The 18,648-nt window shown below is 39.7% G+C and overlaps 1 protein-coding gene and 1 pseudogene across 1 annotated transcript; both read left to right on the top strand.

Annotated features, from left to right (window-relative positions):
* Positions 1 to 386: 386 nt before the first annotated feature.
* LOC396796 (olfactory receptor 10C1) lies at positions 387 to 1,348 on the top strand. Its single transcript, XM_003128277.4, is given in 2 exon segments — positions 387 to 477; positions 480 to 1,348. Coding segments are annotated over 2 exon segments (960 nt in total).
* A 15,637-nt stretch (positions 1,349 to 16,985) lies between these two features.
* Positions 16,986 to 17,923, top strand: LOC146401428 (olfactory receptor 2B11-like; annotated as a pseudogene).
* Positions 17,924 to 18,648: the final 725 nt, after the last annotated feature.

Raw genomic sequence — 18,648 nt, forward strand, 5'->3', positions numbered from 1 at the left:
TCTTTGCTCAATAAATAGTGTTTAATAAATGAGTAAAGAAAGCAAGTCAGTGGCTAAAGAATAGGAAAGAAATAGGTAGGTATGGGAGGACCTTTATTTGGTAGTATTTGGCAAATGATAAAAAAAAAGAGAGGAGAAAGAATTTTACTTAATTTTTTTCCATTATATGTCTACTGACCAGATATATTTCTGACAAATCAACCAGGATAATAAACATACAATAGAATTTGGTTTCAAGATGAGGGTAACTTCCAAACTTTGAATTTTAGAATAGCAGAAAAGAAATCTATCTCTCTGGCTCATGAGAGCTTGTTAAGAGTAAGAGAAAGATTCATCTTTCCTTCTGAAAGACTCTTGATGATGACCTTGCCTTCTTTTTTTCAGGCATGACCTTCAATTGTTCCTTGTGGCAGGACAATAGCATGTCTGTCAAACGCTTTGCCTTTGCCAGATTCTCTGAGGTCACTGAACAGTGTTTCTTTTGTTTACCCTCATCCTGCTCATGTTCTTAGCATCACTGATGGGCAATGCTCTCATAGCCACTGCCATCTGGTCCAACCCGGTCCTCCACACCCCCATGTACTTCTTCCTGGCCAACCTGTCTCTCTTGGAGATTGGCTACACGTGCTCTGTCATACCCAAGATGCTGCAGAGCCTTGTGAGCGAGGCCCGAGGAATCTCTCGGGAGGGGTGTGCCACACAGATGTTTTTCTTCACATTTTTTGGTATCAGTGAGTGCTGTCTTTTGGCTGCCATGGCTTTTGACCACTATATGGCCATATGCTCCCCACTTCACTATGCAACATGAATGAGTCGTGGAGTTTGTGTCCATTTGGCAATGGTTTCTTGGGGAGTGGGCTGCATGGTGGGCTTGGGCCAGACCAACTATATTTTCTCCCTGGACTTCTGTGGCCCCTGTGAAATAGACCACTTCTTCTGTGACCTCCCCCCTATCCTGGCACTTGCCTGTGGAGATACCTCCCATAATGAGGCTGCAGTCTTTGCTGTGGCCATCCTTTGCATTTCCAGCCCATTTTTACTCATCATTGCTTCTTATGGCAGAATTCTAGCTGCCGTGCTCAGCATGCCCTCACCTGAGGGTCACCGAAAAGCTCTTTCCACCTGTTCTTCCCACTTACTTGTAGTAACACTCTTCTATGGCTCAGCATCTGTCACCTACTTGAGACCCAAGGCTAGCCATTCACCAGGAATAGGTAAACTCCTAGCCCTCTCCTATACCGTGGTGACATCCATGCTCAACCCCATCATCTACAGTTTACGGAACAAGGAAGTCAAGGTAGCTCTTAGGAGAACTCTAGGCAAGAAAAAAGTATTGGCTCATAGGTAGATACCAGAGGACCACACAAGTTGCCCTTTGAAAAAGATGTAGAGTCAACCTACGAGGAATGAGAGAGAGACAGAAAGAGAGAAAGGAAAGAAAGAAAGAAAGAAAGAAAGAAAGAAAGAAAGAAAGAAAGAAAGAAAGAAAGAAAGAAAGAAAGAAAGAAAGGGAGAGTTCCCATCGTGGAGCAGTGGTTAATGAATCCGACTAGGAACCATGAGGTTGCGGGTTCGGTCCCTGCCCTTGCTCAGTGGGTTAACCATCCGGCGTTGCTGTGAGCTGTGGTGTAGGTTGCAGACACGGCTCGGATCCCGGGAAGCTCTGGCTCTGGCGTAGGCCGGTGGCTACAGCTCCGATTTGACCCCTAGCCTGGGAACCTCCATATGCTGAGGGAGCGGCCCAAGAAATAGCTACAACAACAACAACAAAAAGCAAAAAGACAAAAAAAAAGGAAGGAATTAAGAGGGGGAGAGGAAGGAAAGAAGGAAGGAAGGAGGGAAAGAAGAAAGAAGGGAAGAACTGTACTTGTCAATCTGTTTTGTAAGAACCTTCTTGAATAACAGTGATTGTTATTTTGGAGATACCTCTGTACTCACAGTTAAAGTTCTCATTACCAAATTCTGGAAGGAAGTTGGCTACCAAAGAATTTTAATAGATGAGTCCAACACTAGACAGGTTTCCCAAAATGTTCCCATTTAGGCTAAAGTATAAGCTAAAAGCACAAATTGCCAGATTATATCTCAGAAGCCTAACAAGTTCTCACTCTAAACTCTTAGGCATTTTCGAGCCCCTGAGGGGTCTGTATGACTTCTGCGGTGGTCACTGGGGTACTGCTTCCACATAGTGTCCCCCACATGTCTCTTTATGCCCTATTAGCTCTGTAATGTACATTACTTCCTTCCATAAAAATGTTTCAAAATTCTTCAATCTTAATTATTGGTACACGACATAGAGTTAAATAGTTCCTTTTTGAGTTGTGTGTACTATAAAAATATGTAAACATCCAAAAAAATGAAAATCATTAAAATTTTAAAAGTAATCCAAAAGGTCCCGGGTTCACCGCAGGTTTGGGCACACACACACACACAAAAAAAAAAAACCATCAGAAATATCTGTTGCAGACTATTAAAAGAAAATTAGGGGAAATTTTCACCAGAGTCCTCATGGTGAAAATGTTTTTCAAAAGAAGGAGAACTCCTATTTAAATTCAAGGATGGAAGAAGAAAACTGAACTAACACTAAATAATATAAATAATTTTAAACATTTTCAGGTACAGATTTACATAGGTACAGATGAATCCTGACCAAATACATTTGGAAATCATCCGAAAACTTGCTCTTAAGATAAATGGACATCGTTATAACACAGTCTAGTCGCTTGAGGCATCTATAGGAACATTACCTTGGCTTTGAACATTTCGTTCTCAGGGAGGTGCTGTGATCTATGAGAGATTCTCAGCTACCCACATAGCAGTGGGTATAGGACAAAGAATGGAGAACTGTGACAGCTACCGTGACAACTTACAGCATAGGATGAATGAGTTCTGGGGATCTAACACACAGCATGGTGATGGTAGTTAATAACACTGAATTATGTACTTGAAGTTTGCTAACAGAACGGATCTTAACTCTTCTGACCACACACATACACAAAAGATAACCACATGCTGCAACAAATGTGCTACTTAACTTGATCGTGGTGGTCATCTCACAATGGATACATACATCGAGGGATATATATTTGATTTATGTATCATCACATTATACACCTTAAGTCTTCACAATTTTATTTGTCGATTTCATCTCAATAAAGCTGGAAAAGAAAAAGAAGATGTGGTAATTCACCAGTCACGGAATGATAGTGATGGTTACTAATGACCGAGATGTCTGTTTTGCCAGATATGCCCATTTCAGCAAAAGCTGTCTGATTCACTGAAGACTGAAACTTAATACATTGTGGTTTGTATTTAGATCTATGTGCCATTAATAAAGGATAAAAATAATCTGAACATGCAAAAAATAACTAATTAACAATTATGCTACAGAAATAGGCAGGAATTATCTGCATGCATTACAGATTATTATTTATAAATATGTTGATTAATCAAGAAAAATGAATGATTTTTAAAAATTAAAGCAAGTTGGGAGTTCCAGTCGTGGCTCAGCAGTAACGAACCCCACTGGTGTCCATGAGGATGGAGGTTCGATCCCTGGCCTCACTCGATGGGTTAAGGATCCAGCATTGCCATGGGCTGTGGGGTGGGTCACAGACACAGCTAAGATAGCCCAGTGCTGTGGCTGTGGCATAAGCCAGCAGCTGGGACTCCGATTCGATTCCTAGCCTGGGAAATTCCATATGCCACAAGTGTGGCCCTAACAGCAACAAAGAAAAAAAGAAAGTTAATAACAATTTTACAGCACAATCCTTTTTGTTTCCCTTACTAATTTTGGTAAGTTTTATAGTCTTCAAAAAATCCAAAACTGGACAATTGCATGCAAAATAATAAGATTAAAACATTTCTCCACATCCTATACAAAAACAAACTCCAAATAGATTAAAGACCTTAACGTAAGACCTGAAACCATAAGACTCTAGAAGAGAACATAGGCAGAACATTCTAATGACATAAATCATAGCAATTCTTTTTGGATCCACATGCTAAGGCAAAAAGAATAAAACCAAAAACACACAAATAGGACTAATTAACCTTAAAAGCTTTTGCATAGCAAAGAAAATGATCTACAAAAAAAGACCACCTACTGAATAGAAGACAATACTCAAGCCTATATGATACGATGGATAAGGGGCTAAGAGCCAAAATATATAAAAAGCTCATACAACTCAATATCAAAAAAACAAACAATCCAGAAATGGGTGGAAGATCCGAAAAGACATTGTTCCAAAGAAGACATATACATGGCTATCAGGCACATCGAAAGATGTTCAACATCACTAATTATTAGATAAATGTAAAACAAAACTACAATGAGATATCACCTCATATCTACTAGAATGTTAATAATCAAAAACCACACAAATAACACATATTGGTGAGGATATGGAGAAAAGGAAACCCTTGTCCTTTCTTGGTAGAAATGTAAATTGGTGCAGCCATTATGGAAAACATTACGGAGATTTCTCAAAAAACCAAAAATAGAACGACCACATGATCCAGCAATTCCATTTCTGGGTAGATACCTAAAGAAAACAAAGACACGAATTTGAAAAGATACAGGCACCCTAACGTTCAGAGCAGCATTATTAATAATAGCCGAGATATGGGTGCCCACTTAGTGTGCATCAACACTTGAATGGATAAAGGAGATAAAGAAGACATATTGATGTGACATACTTACAAACACTCCACACTATCATTTATATATGGAATCTAAAAAATAAAAAAAATGAATGTATTTAAGAAAACAAAAACAGATTCACAAATGCAGAGAACAAACTAGTGGTTCCCAATGAAAAGAGGGAAGAGGGGAGGGGCAAGATAGAGGTATGAGATTAATAGATACAAACTACTACCTATAAAATAGATAAGAAACCCAGGTTTTATTGTCTAACACAGAGAATTATAGCCATTATCTTGCTACAATTTTAATAGCATATAACCTATAAAAGTAGTGAATCACTATGCTGTACACCTGAAACTTCTATAATATTCTGAGACATCTGTACTTCAAAAAATTAATAAATAAAGCAAAAAGAGAGAGCACTAAAAGTTTTGTGGATATCAGAAAATATAGACATAAAGACAAGAATTGTTATTACAGTCAAAAAAATTTTATAAAGTTAAATTTGATCTATCCATCCAGAAGATATGGATAGATATGGCATCTAATAAAAGACTGCCAAAATACATACCATGAAAAGTAACAGAACTAACTGGAGAAATAGATAACTCCACAATAACTGTTGAACCTCAATGCCCCACTTAAAACAATGGATAGAACAATTAGACAGACTATCAGCAAGGAAAGAGAGATGTGAACAATATAAACAAAATAAAACTAACAGACATCTACAGAACACTTCACCCAACAAAAGCAGAATATACATATTTCTCATTGCATATGGAATATTCTACAGAATCGATCATTGGTCAGGCCATGAAACAAGTTACAATAAATTTAAAATGACTGAAAGTGGAGTTCCCACAGTAGCTCAGTGGTAACAAACCCGACTACTATCCATGAGGATGAGGGTTCGATCCTTGGCCCCGCTCAGTGGGTTAAGGATCCGGTGTTGCTGTGAGCTGTGCTGTAGGTTGGGTAGGCCTGGCAGCTGCAGCTTCAATTCTATCCCTAGACTGGGAACTCCCATATGCCATAGGTGCAGCCCCCCCAAAAAAGGTAAAATGACTGAAAGTATGTCCTCTAAACAAAACAGAATGAGATACAATGGATAACAAAAATGTTGAGAAACATGAGTACAGAGAAATTAGACAATGCACTTCCAAATAATAAATGTCTCAGAAGAAATTACAAGGGAAATTACCAACTAATTTGGGAATAATAAAAACAGAAACAAAACATACCAAACCATATAGAAGGCAGCAAAAGCATATCAGAGATTTGTAAAAATATGTATCTTTTTTAAATTATTGATTTGACAATTTCTGTGCCATTGAAAATGTGTGTGCATGTATGTCTATAAAAATCATGTCTATAATAATAATTTCATTAGAATTTTTGAGCTACTATTGTGATAAAATTTATATCTTTCAGAGAGAGAATTGGAAAGTAAAATAACTTAGAAACTACTCTTTCGATGAAACTTAAAAGATTATGCTATAGAGAAACTGGGAAGTAAATTCATTTTGGGTATCCATTCTTAGAAGGGATCTTTAAGCTCAAAACTGAAAGACAGGAAGGAGCTGGCCAGGATGAAATCAGGGAAAGAGCATTTTATTTTTTATTTATTTATTTATTTATGTATTTGCCTTTTTGCCATTTCTTCGGCCGCTCCCGTGGCATATGGAGGTTCCCAGGCTAGGGGTCCAATCAGAGCTGTAGCCACCAGCCTACACCAGAGACACAGCAACGCGGATCCGAGCCGCGTCTGGGACCTACACCACAGTGCACAGCAACGCTGGTTCCTTTACCCACTGAGCAAGGGCAGGGATGGAACCCACAACCTCATGGTTCCTAGTCGGATTCCTTCACCACTGAGCCACAACGGGAACTCCAAGAGCATTTGAGGCAGGAGAAATGGTGATTTCAAAAGTTCTGGAGCATGGGAGCTCCCATTATGGTGCAGCCAAAACGAATCTGACTAGGAACCATGGGGTTGCGGGTTCAATCCCTGGCCTCACTCAGTGGGTTAAGGATCCAGCACTGCTGTGAGCTGTGGTGTGGGTCACAGACATGGGTCAGGTCTGGCGTTGCTGTCGCTGTGGCATAGGCCAGCAGCTATAGCTTCAATTTGACCCCTAGCCTGGGAACATCCATATGCTGTGGGTGCAGCCATATAAAGACCAAAAAAAAAAAAAAAAAAAAGGTTGTGAAGCATGGAATGATCTTGGTCCATCTGTAAATGGAGAGTTATATCAGCTATAATCCCAGCATAAAATAGTTGGCACGCTCCACCTGAGAAAATGAGGGAAGTTGAAAAAAGGAAGTATCAACAAAGGCATGAGAAGGATTTAGAACCCCAACAAGGGGCATCTATATGTGTACTGTACATGTACTACCCTGGAACTAGCCACAGTGGACGTCTGTCACACACCCAAGGCCTGAAGCAACAAAGTGGGGAAGTGGTACTGGAAACCAGAAAAAAAGAAACCGTAATACACAGCTATCTCCAAGAGCTATGACTTTTGCTTGAGCAATACAGGCCACCTCATATGTCCCAGCTGAGAGGGAGCCAAGGGAAAATAAACCAAACTAGCTGTTCTCTCTTTCTCTAATCCTCAACTGGTGACCCCCATTGACTATAATGGAAGCTATATACCAAGGACACCTTTTGATTCAGATTCTTGAGTAGAGCATAGAGTACAACATACACAGTGGGATAAAGAGTGGATCTGGGTGAGGGATGAAAGAGAATGAAATATACCCATCACACTTGTAAAGTGAAACAATACACACCCACATGATACTAGTGGTTTCCTTTACAGAAAGGACAGTGAGATTATGGGCCATGGGGAGAGGCTGTTTAAAGGGAGATATAACTATTTGTACATGTTATTCAGTACATTTGAACTTGCTTTTCAAAGTAATGTACTCATGGATTATGTGTGTAACTTTTAAATCTTAATGTTGGTACACAAATCAGACTACTATTATGTGGGATGTTATGTGTTTGTGTGTGTGTGAGAGAGAGAAAAGACGGGCTCTTAGTCTTGATATTAGGAAATTATTAAGTATTTTAAGGATTTTTACTGTTATTTTATTCTTCCTCACTGGAAAGACCACTTATGGTTCTTTCTTCTCTCTTCAACTCATTTTTGTGTCCCCTTATTTATTGTTTAAGGCCAGAAATATTATACCTTATTTGAGAATTCTACAAATGAACAATGTAAGATATTCAAGAAATTCACATGAAATTCTCCACAACCTTCAAACTAGCTTTGGTCTAACTTAACTCTATTTAAAATTGTGGTCCAACAACTACTAGAAAGAGCAATTAAGAAAGCAACCCCATATACCATTGCATCAAAAAGAATAAAATACTTAGAAATAAATTTAAGCAAGGAGGTGAAAAACAAGTTCACTGAAAACTGTAAAATACTGATGAGGAGTTCCCATTTTGGCTCAGCAGAAACAAATCTGACTAGTATCCACGAGGATGCAGGTTCAATCCCTGGCCTCACTCCCATGGATTAAGGATCCTGCATTGCCATGACCTGTGATGTAGGTCACAGATGCTGCTCAGATTTGGCATTGGTGTGGCTGGGGCATACGCCAGCGGGTACAGCTTCAATTCGATCCCTAGCCTAGGAACCTCCATGTGCTGCTGGTGTGGCCTGAAAAAATAAAATAAATAAAAGACACTGAAGAAAGAAACTGAAGAACACACAAATAAATGCAAGTATATTCTACACTCATGAACTGGAAGAATTAATTTAAATGTCCAGAGATTCTAGAGAAGGATAAAGATGTCGAAGGGGTAAGACATTGCACTCACCTTCGCCGAAAAACACATCAAAAAAACGTATCTACATGTAGAACAGTCCACAAAGACCATCTATTGAATGCTAGCAGAAAAACTTAAACCTCCAAAAAGGGCAAGAAACCCTCCACATAACTGGGTAGAAAAAAGCAGGAGGAGAGAGAGAGAGACAGAAGGAATCAGGACAGGAATAGCACTCCTGAGAGGTAGCTGTGGAAGAGAAAAGGAACCCACACCCTGGGAGGCCACCTTATTGACAGGGAGATCAGCAGAGCCGAGGAACTTCAAAGTCTCTGAGAAAAGCAGAGCAACTGGACTAAGGAGGGCAAAACAGAGTGAGAGCCACACAGACCATCTGCACCAGTGCCCCAGATGGCACAGCCCGAGACGCTCGGGCAGAGGCTGGTCACTGAGACTCAGGCTCCAGAGTTCAGTTCTAGGGAGACGACTAGGGTTGGGTGGGTGGAGACAGCCTGAAGGGCTAGGGAGTGGTGCACCACAGGCCGGGGAGCCGAAAACCACAGGCTGAGGAGCCGAACCTGGGAGGAAACCTAGGATAGAGGAAACCACAATTGGAAAGCAGTCACCTGAATAAGCCTGCACATAGTTCTAAAAAACAAAACAACACAAAAAAGCTACTGTAAAAGCACTGATAAACACAAGGAACAGCAAAAAGATATATATGAAGATGTTAAAAAAAAGAAAAAAGGACTACACAATCATAGAATGTGGGGAAGGAAAGTAAGAAAAAATAGATTTTTTTTTTCACAATGTGTTTGAGCCTATATGACTATCAGGCTAAAGCAAACAGATGCGGGAAGGGGTTAACATACTTTAAAAATAGGGCAGCCACAAATCAAAACCAAACATCACATTCACAAAAACTAAAAAGAAAAGTACTTGGGCAAAAAATAAGCAGAAATCATCCAACCAAAAAAAGAAAGGAAGAAAGGAGAAACATAGAATCAACTGGAAAACAAGGATTAAAATGGCAACAAATATATATCTATCAATAATTACCTTAAATGTCAGTGGACTTAATGCTCCCATCCAAAGACACAGGGTGGCAGATTGGATACAAAAGCAAAACCTTCAATCTGCTGTCTACAAGAGACTCACCTTAGGGCAAAGGACACAGAGAGACTGAAAGTGAGAGGATGGAAAAAGATTTTTCATGCCAATGGACAAGACAGGAAAGCAGCAGTTGCAATCCTCGTGTCAGACAAAATAGACTTTAAAACGAAGGCCATGAAGAAAGACAAAGAAGGACACTACTTAATGGGAAAAGGATCCATTCAAGAAGAGGATATTACAATCATCAATATAGATGCCCCTAATATAGGAGCACCCAGATACCTACAACAAATACTAATAGACAAAAAGGAGAAGTCGATGGGAATACAGTATTTGTAGGAGACATTAACACTCCTCCCACACCAATGGACAGATCCTCTAGATAGAAAATCAATAAGGCGACAGAGATCCTAAATGACACAACAGAAAAATTAGACCTAATTGACATTTTCAGGACATTACATCCAAAAAAATCACAATATACATTCTTCTCAAGTGCACATGGAACATTCTCAATGAGGGACCACATACTGGGGCACAAAGCTAACCTCGACAAATTTAAGAGTACAGAAATTATTTCAAGTATCTTCTCCGACCACAATGGCACGAAAGCACACATCAAGCACATGAAAAGAAAAGAGAAAAAACTAACTATGTGGAGACTAAACAACATGCTACTAAAAAACCAATGGGTCAAGAAGGAAATCAAGAAGAAATTAGAAAATACGCTGAGATAAATGATAATGAAGACACAACCACTCAAAATCCCTGGGATGCTGCAACAGCAGTGCTCAGAAGGAAATTCATAGCAATACAGGCCTTCCTCAAAAAGAAAAATCTCAAATTAACAACTTCACCCATCACCTAAATGAATGAGAAAAAGAAGAACGAAAGAAACCTAGTCATCAGAAGAAAGGAAATCATAAAGATCAGAGAGGAAATCAATGAAATAGAGATTTTTTTTAAATTTAAAAAAATCAATAAAACCAAGAGCTGTACTTTGAAAAGGTAAACAAAATTGACAAACCTCTGACCAGACTCACCAAGAGAAGGAGAGAAAAAATCCAAATAAACAAAATAAGAAATGAAAAAGGAGACATCACAACGGATTCAGCAGAAATACAAAAAACCCTAAGAGAAGACTCCGAACAATTGAATGCCAACAAATTTGACAACCTAGAAGAAATGGACAACTTTCTCAAGACTTACAGGTTGCCAAAACTGAATCAAGAAGAAACAGATCAAGTGAACAAAGCCATCACTAGAAAGGAAATTGAATATGTCATAAAAAACACTCCCTACAGATAAAAGTCCAGGACCAGATGGCTTCACAGGCGAATTCTACCAAACATACAAAGAGGAACTTATACCCATCCTCCTTAAGCTTTTCCAAAATGTTGAAGAAGAAGGAACACTCCCAAACACATTCTATGACACCTCAATCATCTTAATTCCAAAACGAGACAAAGATACCAAAAAAGAAACTAGAGGCCAATATCTTTGATGACTATAGACTCCAAAATTCTCAACCAAATCTTAGCCAACCCAATCCAATAACATTTTAAAAAGATCATGGGAGTTCCCATCATGGCTCAGTGGTTAACAAATCCGACGAGGAACCATGAGGTTGCAGGTTCGATCCCTAGCCTCGCTTAGTGGGTTGAGGATCTGGCATTGCCATGAGCTGTGGTGTAGGTCACAGACGCAGCTCGGATCCCACATAGGGGGCATAGGCTGGCAGCTACAGACCCGATTAAACCCCTAGCCTGGGAACCTTCATATGCCACGGGAGCGGCCCTAAGAAAGGCATAAAGACAAAAAAATAAAAATAAAAAATAAAAAATAAATTAAAAAGATCATATACCATGACCAGGTGGGATTCTTCCCAGGTGCACAAGGGTGGTTCATCATATGCAAACAATCAACTTCATACACCACATTAACAAAAGAAAAGTCAAAAACCACATGATCATTTCAATAGATGCAGAGAAAGCATTTGACAAAGCCCAACATCCATTCATGATCAAGACCCTCACCAAAGTGGGTATAGAGGGAACATACTAGAAGCCATTTATGACAAACCCACTGCAAATATATTACTCAGTGGAGAAAAGCTGAAAGCCTTCCCACTAAAATCAGGAACGCGACAAGGATACCCACTCTCACCACCGCTATTTATTCAACATAGTATTGGAAGTCCTAGCCACAGCAATCAGAAAAACAAAAGAAACAAAAGGTATCCAAATTGGAAGAGAAGAGGTGAAATGGTCACTATATGCAGGTGACATGATACTATACACAGAAAACCCTAAGGACTCAACCCTAAAACTACCCTAACTGATCAACAAATTCAGCAAAGTAGCAGAATATAAGATTAACATTCAGAAACTAGTCGCATTTCTGTACATCAACAATGAAATATTAGAAAAGGAATACAAAAATACAATACCTTTTAAAATTGCACCCCAAAAAATCAAATACCTGGGAAGAAACCTGACCAAGGAGGCAAAAGCTTACCTCCTGAGAACTATAAAACATTAATCAAGGCAATTAAAGAGGAGTCAAAGAAATAGAAAGATAGTCCATGCTCCTGAGTTGGAAAAACTAATATTGTAAGAATGGCCATACTACCCAGAGCAATCTACAGGTTCAATGCAATCCCTATCAAATTACCCATGACATTTCCACAGAACTAGAACAAACTATCCAAACATTTATATGGAACCACAGAAGACCCAGAATTGCCCAAGCAATCCTGAGGAACGAAAACCAAACAGGAGGCATCGCTCTCCCAGACTTTAGGCAACATTACAAGCCACAGTCATCAAGACGGTGTGGTACTGGTACCACAACAGACAGGCAGACCAATAGAGCAGAATAGAGAACCCAGAAATAAACCCAGACACCTACGGTCAATTAATCTTTGACAAAGGAGGCAAGAATATAAAATGGGAACAAGACAGCCTTTTCAGCAAGCATTGCTGGGAAACCTGGACAGCTGCATGCAAATCGGCCAAACTGGAACACACCCTCACACCACACACAAAAATACACCCAAAATGGCTTGAAGACTTAAATATAAGACAAGACACCATCAACTCCTAGAAGAGAACATACACAAAACATTCTCTGATATCAACCTTCCAAATGTTTTCTCAGGGCAGTCTCCCAAAGCATCAGAAATAAAAGCCAAAATAAACCAATGGAACCTAATCAAAATGACAAGCTTTTGCACAGCAAAGGAAACCATTAAAAAAAAAAGGCAACTTACAGAATGGGAGAAAATAGTGTCAAATGACGCAACTGACAAGGGCTTAATCTCTAAATATACAAACAACTTATACAACTCAACAGCAAAAAAGCCAACAACTCAATGGAAAAATGGGCAAAAGACCTAAATACACATTTCTCCAAAGAAGATATACAGATGGCCAACAGGCACATGAAAACATGCTCAACATCACTGATTATGAGAGAAGTGCAAATCAAAACTACTGTGAGATATCACCTCACGCCTGTCAGAATGGCCATCATCAATAAGTCCACAAATAGCAAATGCTGGACAGGGTGTGGAGAAAAAGAGAACCCTCCTGCACTGTTGGCAAGAAATGTAAGCTGGTACAACCACTATGGAGAACGGTATGGAGGTACCTTAGAAAACTACACATACAATTGTCATATGACCCCGCAGTCCCACTCTTGGGCATATATCTGGACAAAACTTTCCTTGAAAAAGACACATGCCCTGCATGTTCATTGCAGCACTAGTCACAATAGCCAAGACATGGAAACAACCCAAATGTCCATTGACAGATGATTGGATTAGGAAGATGTGGTATAGATACACAACGGACTACTACTCAGCCATAAAAAAGAACAAAATGAGGCCATTTGCAGCAACATGGATGGAACTAGAGACTCTCATACCAAGTGAAGTTAAGTCACAAAGAGAAAGACAAATACCATATGATGTCACTTACACCTGGAATCTAACATACAGCACAAATGAACTTTTCCACGGAAAAGAATATCATGGACTTGGAGAACAGACTTGTGCTTGCCAGGGGGGGACAGGGAGGGAGTAGGAGGGACTGGGAATTGGGGGTTAATAGATGCAAACGATAGCCTTTGGAATGGATAAGCAATGGGATCCTGCTGTCTAGCACTGGGGACTATGTCTGGGCACTTGGGATGAAGCATGATAATGTGAGAAAAAAGAATGGATACATGTATGTGTGACTGGGTCACCTTGCTGTGCAGCAGAAAAGTGACAGAACACTGTGAATCAGCCCTAGTGGAAAAAATAGCAATCATTATAAAAAATAAAAATTTTAATTAAAAAAAGGAAAAAAACAGAAAATTTTAACTTTGTATAGTGACCGATGGTGGCTAAATTTACTGTTACCACTTTGCAGGGTATACGAATGTCAAATCACGACATTGTACACCTGAAAATAATGTATTGTTGCATGTCAATTATGCTTCACTTTAAAAAATCATGACAGTAAAAGAAACATTAAAAAGAGAAATAAATGAATTAAATAATAAAAGTAGTTTCCAGTGCTCTCAGAAATCAAATGAGTTTATTCTAAACCAAATTAACAAGAAAGGAGACTTGCTACCAACCGATATTCAGGAGGTAATTAACTGTACATCAGAAGCATTTCCATGGAGAACTCTGTCCCAAGGAAGTTTGCCTGCTGACTCATCTGGGATAAGCATAAATGGGCTGTTTGAAAATAATGCCCAAGAGTCTCAGGAATAAAATAAATTGCACGTCTGCAAAGCACTCTGGATATTATCTACGATTGTCTTCCTAATCTGGGTTTTTTTTTCTTTGGGGCAGCATTTTATCAAATGGAAAACACACTTCCAAAGATTATTCATAAATATTCATCTGTGTACTCTAGGGTTCTCTGTCTTTCTCTGAAAGTTGGAAAAATTCAGCTGTGTTCCTTCATAATTCCTTTTGCTGCTTAAACTACAGTTATCAACATAAGGTAAGTCAAAAGACCCATTTTAAAAACTATCCATTTTTAGGGAAGGTTGGAATGTGTGTATATCACAGTACCAAATATATCCTGGGAATTAAGAAAGCATTTCGTTGCTGGGAGTCTTTCTAAACTTTTTGGAACTAGTTTGGTGCCTATAGAGAGCAACTAGAATTTTTTTGTAATCAGATTCTATCAGGCTATCAATTAAACCCATCTTAAAGGCATGTAAATTTGAACAAACACTATTCCTGAAAGGTATTAAATACCTAAAGGAAATGTGTAGCCTTCATCCAATCATGTGAACTTTTAAAATATGCAGTAGAAATCTGATGGGTTGACCCATCCACCTGATTTCTCCAGACGTTTTGAAGTCAGAGAAAAACCTCTCCTTTCTTCTATAACATTTTCCTACACATAACTTAAAAGTCCCTGTCAATATAAATAAAATGCTGTGTGATGAGAAATGATGTACAAAAAGATACACTAGAGAAGTTCCCTTTTGGCACAGCAGCTTCAGGATCCCACACTGCTGCAGATGTGGCAAAGCCAAAACTGCAGTATGGGTTGAATCCCTGGCCTGGGAAGTTCCACTTGCCATGGGTGTGGCAAAAAAAAAAAAAAAAAAAAAGATACACTAGAATGAAAATGTTAGTGGAGCTGGAGAGACAAGGGACTTTAAATATTCAAACAGAGTTCCCTGGCTGCCTTTTGGATAAAGACCCATCATTGAGCATTGTCACTGCTGTGGCTTAGGTCTCTGCTGTGGCTCAGGTTTGACCTCTGACCTGGGAATGGCTGCACACTTTGGGCAATGCCAAAGCCATAAAAAATATGCACAGATAAATAGTCCCCTATGTAGGGAAGGAAAATCACTGGAAGTAGATGAAAAATTGGACAAAATGTCATGATATCAGAGATTTGAAAGTAATGAAATACCAGGAGAATGACATGGAAAAGATTAGAGTTCGAGCATAGAATTTTAGAGCTTAGCTATACATCTATGGAACCTTGAAAACTGGATTTATAGTCTCACCATCTCAATACCTCATTTAAGGGATTCATGGCTTTTTGATCTTTAGAACCTCCCTAGTCATTAGCAGACAACTGGGATGAATGATGAACAGTATCTTACAATTCAGATACTAACATTTCCTTTGTCATAAGGTTTGGGGATAGGTACTAGATGATTCATGGGTCTGAAAGGTTTACTGTAGTGTTTGGCACACAAGGCTCATTAAGTATTAGCTGGAATTGTTATGATATTATCTCACTGTGCACAACAGACCTAGGGTTATTTTGGAATCAAAATAATATCTTAGCCCAGGGGAGTTCGGTGTGACACCTCACACGATGGCCTTGAGGACTCAGAGAAACAGAGTATGTGAAAACTGTGCTTTGCCAGCCTACAAATGTAATCTGCTGCCTCAAAACCAATGACTCTCTGGTCCTCAGTGGAAATACTTTCCTCCTGTTCCAGTTCCCTGGACATAAATGTCCTATTTGTAGCTACATATAAGTAAGTAAGCTGTTGATAACAGGCCAAGGCCTTACTTAAAAACAAGATAAGCCCCCAGGATAAAGAAAAACTCCTACAAGATAGATAATAAATTCTGACATGAACAATCAATGGCCAGGTTTCAACAAAGTAGTTATGCAAGAAAAGGGACATCCAACAACAAATGTTTGAGTTGGGAGAAACATATTTATAGCTGAAGTCTCTCAGTTTATACTTCAGCAAGCTGTCATCTAAGGGTTTAAGTTTCTTGCTCAATTCTAAATGACCAAGATGGATTTAAATTGTAAAAGCCTTCTTAGTCCCCATGGGGATGATATAATAATTCAACCTGCATCTGGACAAGCCTATCTAGATGATAACTAAGGGATAGGGCTAGGTTCTCTCCACCTAATCCTTGTGCTAGAGCCAACTCCACCCTTTCACTCTTCTTAACATTTCAGTAAGGCCTTGCAGCAGGGATTCTGAAAAAGACCTATCTGATTCCTAAGACCCAGCCACATCTACTTCATTGGGCACCTGAAGGTAGGAACCAATAAACTTAGCTGGTATTTCTGCAAACCAAGGGATGAAAAAGCATTACTTTGGAGCATCTGAAACACAGTCACTTCTGCTTGGCATTCAATCCTTACCAGAGCCCAAGGACATGCTCATTGTCAACTTTATCACACAGAGTAGTAGATTCCATTTCAGAAAGGTTTGGTTACTTGCTTAAGGTAGCTGTCTTTATGCTGTAGGGTCATGAGGAGAAATTAAGTCCCCTGGTGTCACATCTTTTAATTATCCTCCCCCACCCACCCAAGTGACTGCACCCAATCTTCTACGAATGGATGCTTAATTGTGTGCATATAGTCCCACTATACACAACTGTGTTTGTCATTTCTCAAAATCTTTCTACCTTTCCTGCCACTGCTCCGATACAGGGGAAGCAAACTGCAGATAATGGAACGAATTAACAAAAGCCATCCAGAAGAGTTTATTCTACTAGGCTTTGCGGATCATCCCTGGCTGGAGCTTCCTCTATTCATTATTCTGCTTCTAACATACCCCATGGCATGGTGGGAAACATAGCCATCATTCTGGTGTCCACCTTAGACTCCCGTCTGCACAGCCCCATGTATTTCTTCCTCACCAACCTCTCCTTTCTGGACATGTGCTACACCACAAGCATTGTCCCTCAGATGCTGTTTCACCTGGGAGGATCTGAGAAGACAATCAGCTATCTGGGCTGTGCCATTCAGCTTTATTTCTTCCACACAATGGGAGGCACAGAATGTCTGCTTTTGGCTCTTATGTCTTTCGATCGCTACGTGGCCATCTGCAAGCCGCTGCACTACACCCTCATCATGAATCGGTGCACCTGTATTCTACTGGTGGCCACTGTGTGGCTGAGTGGAATGACCTACGCTGTCTCAGAGGCCACTGTCACATTACACTTACCACTGTGTGGTCACAACACACTGGATCACTTGATATGTGAGATTCCCGTTCTGATAAAGGCCGCCTGTGGTGAGAAGGGCTCCAATGAGCTCACACTCTCTGTTGTTTGCATTTTCATGTTAGCTGTGCCACTGTGCTTCATTCTTGCTTCCTATGCTTCTATCAGACATGCTGTATTTAAGATTAAATCTTCAGAGGGAAGAAAATAAGCCTTTGGCACATATTCCTCCCATCTCATTGTAGTTTTCTTCTTTTATGGTCCAGGCATTAGCATGTACCTTCAGCCCCCTTCCTCCATCTCTAGGGACCAGCCCAAGTTCATGGCTCTCTTCTATGGAGTGGTGACTCCTACACTCAACCCTTTCATCTACACTCTGAGGAACAAGGATGTAAAGGGTGCCTGGGGCAACCTGGTGAGGAGCGTTTTCACTTCCAAGTGATAGTTCGCAGACATCAAATGACATTATTTAACAAGTGAGTAGGTATATAGGAGTTTCTCTGACAAATCATTCTTGTCTCATACTTCCCCAGATCATGGCACAGGGTCTTCTTGTCCTGTGTCCTGTTTCTCATGTTCTTTCTAATGCTCTTAGACCAAGGGGACACTTGGTTAATAATGCACCCATAAGGGCACTGTTTGTGGAAATGTATTAAAAAGAGTTCTATTCTGGTGACACACACTAAAATTCTAATGGTGTTAAGAAGTGAATAAAGTAATAATATAAACCCTTTCATTCAAGCTAGTCATCACGGCAACTATTCATCAGTGGATTTCCTATGACAGTGTCACTTAAATATTTCACCACTTTCTGTTAGATTGGCCATGTCTACATGGGCAGCATACTGCCACTGGGCATTCCAAGTGAGACACTCTAAACCTTAGACCACTGGGCATCTATCCAGGGAAAACCATGACTCGCAGACAAGTGTACTCTGATGTTCATTGCAGCACTATTTTCAATAGCCAAGACATGGAAACAACCTAAATGCCCCTCAACAGAGGAGTGGATCAAGAAGATGTGGTACATATACACAATGGAATATTACTCGGCCATTAAGGAACGAAATACTGGCATTTTTAGCAACATGGACGGACCTAGAAATTATCATGCTAAGTGAAGTCAGTCAGACAATCAGACACCAACATCAAATGCTTTCACTGACA

The sequence above is a fragment of the Sus scrofa genome, chromosome 7, assembly GCF_054392235.1.
Source record: "Sus scrofa isolate SSC_HxYL_T2T_F1_AM1 chromosome 7, Sscrofa_HxYL_maternal_Yorkshire_Landrace_v2.0, whole genome shotgun sequence".
NCBI lineage: Eukaryota > Metazoa > Chordata > Mammalia > Artiodactyla > Suidae > Sus > Sus scrofa.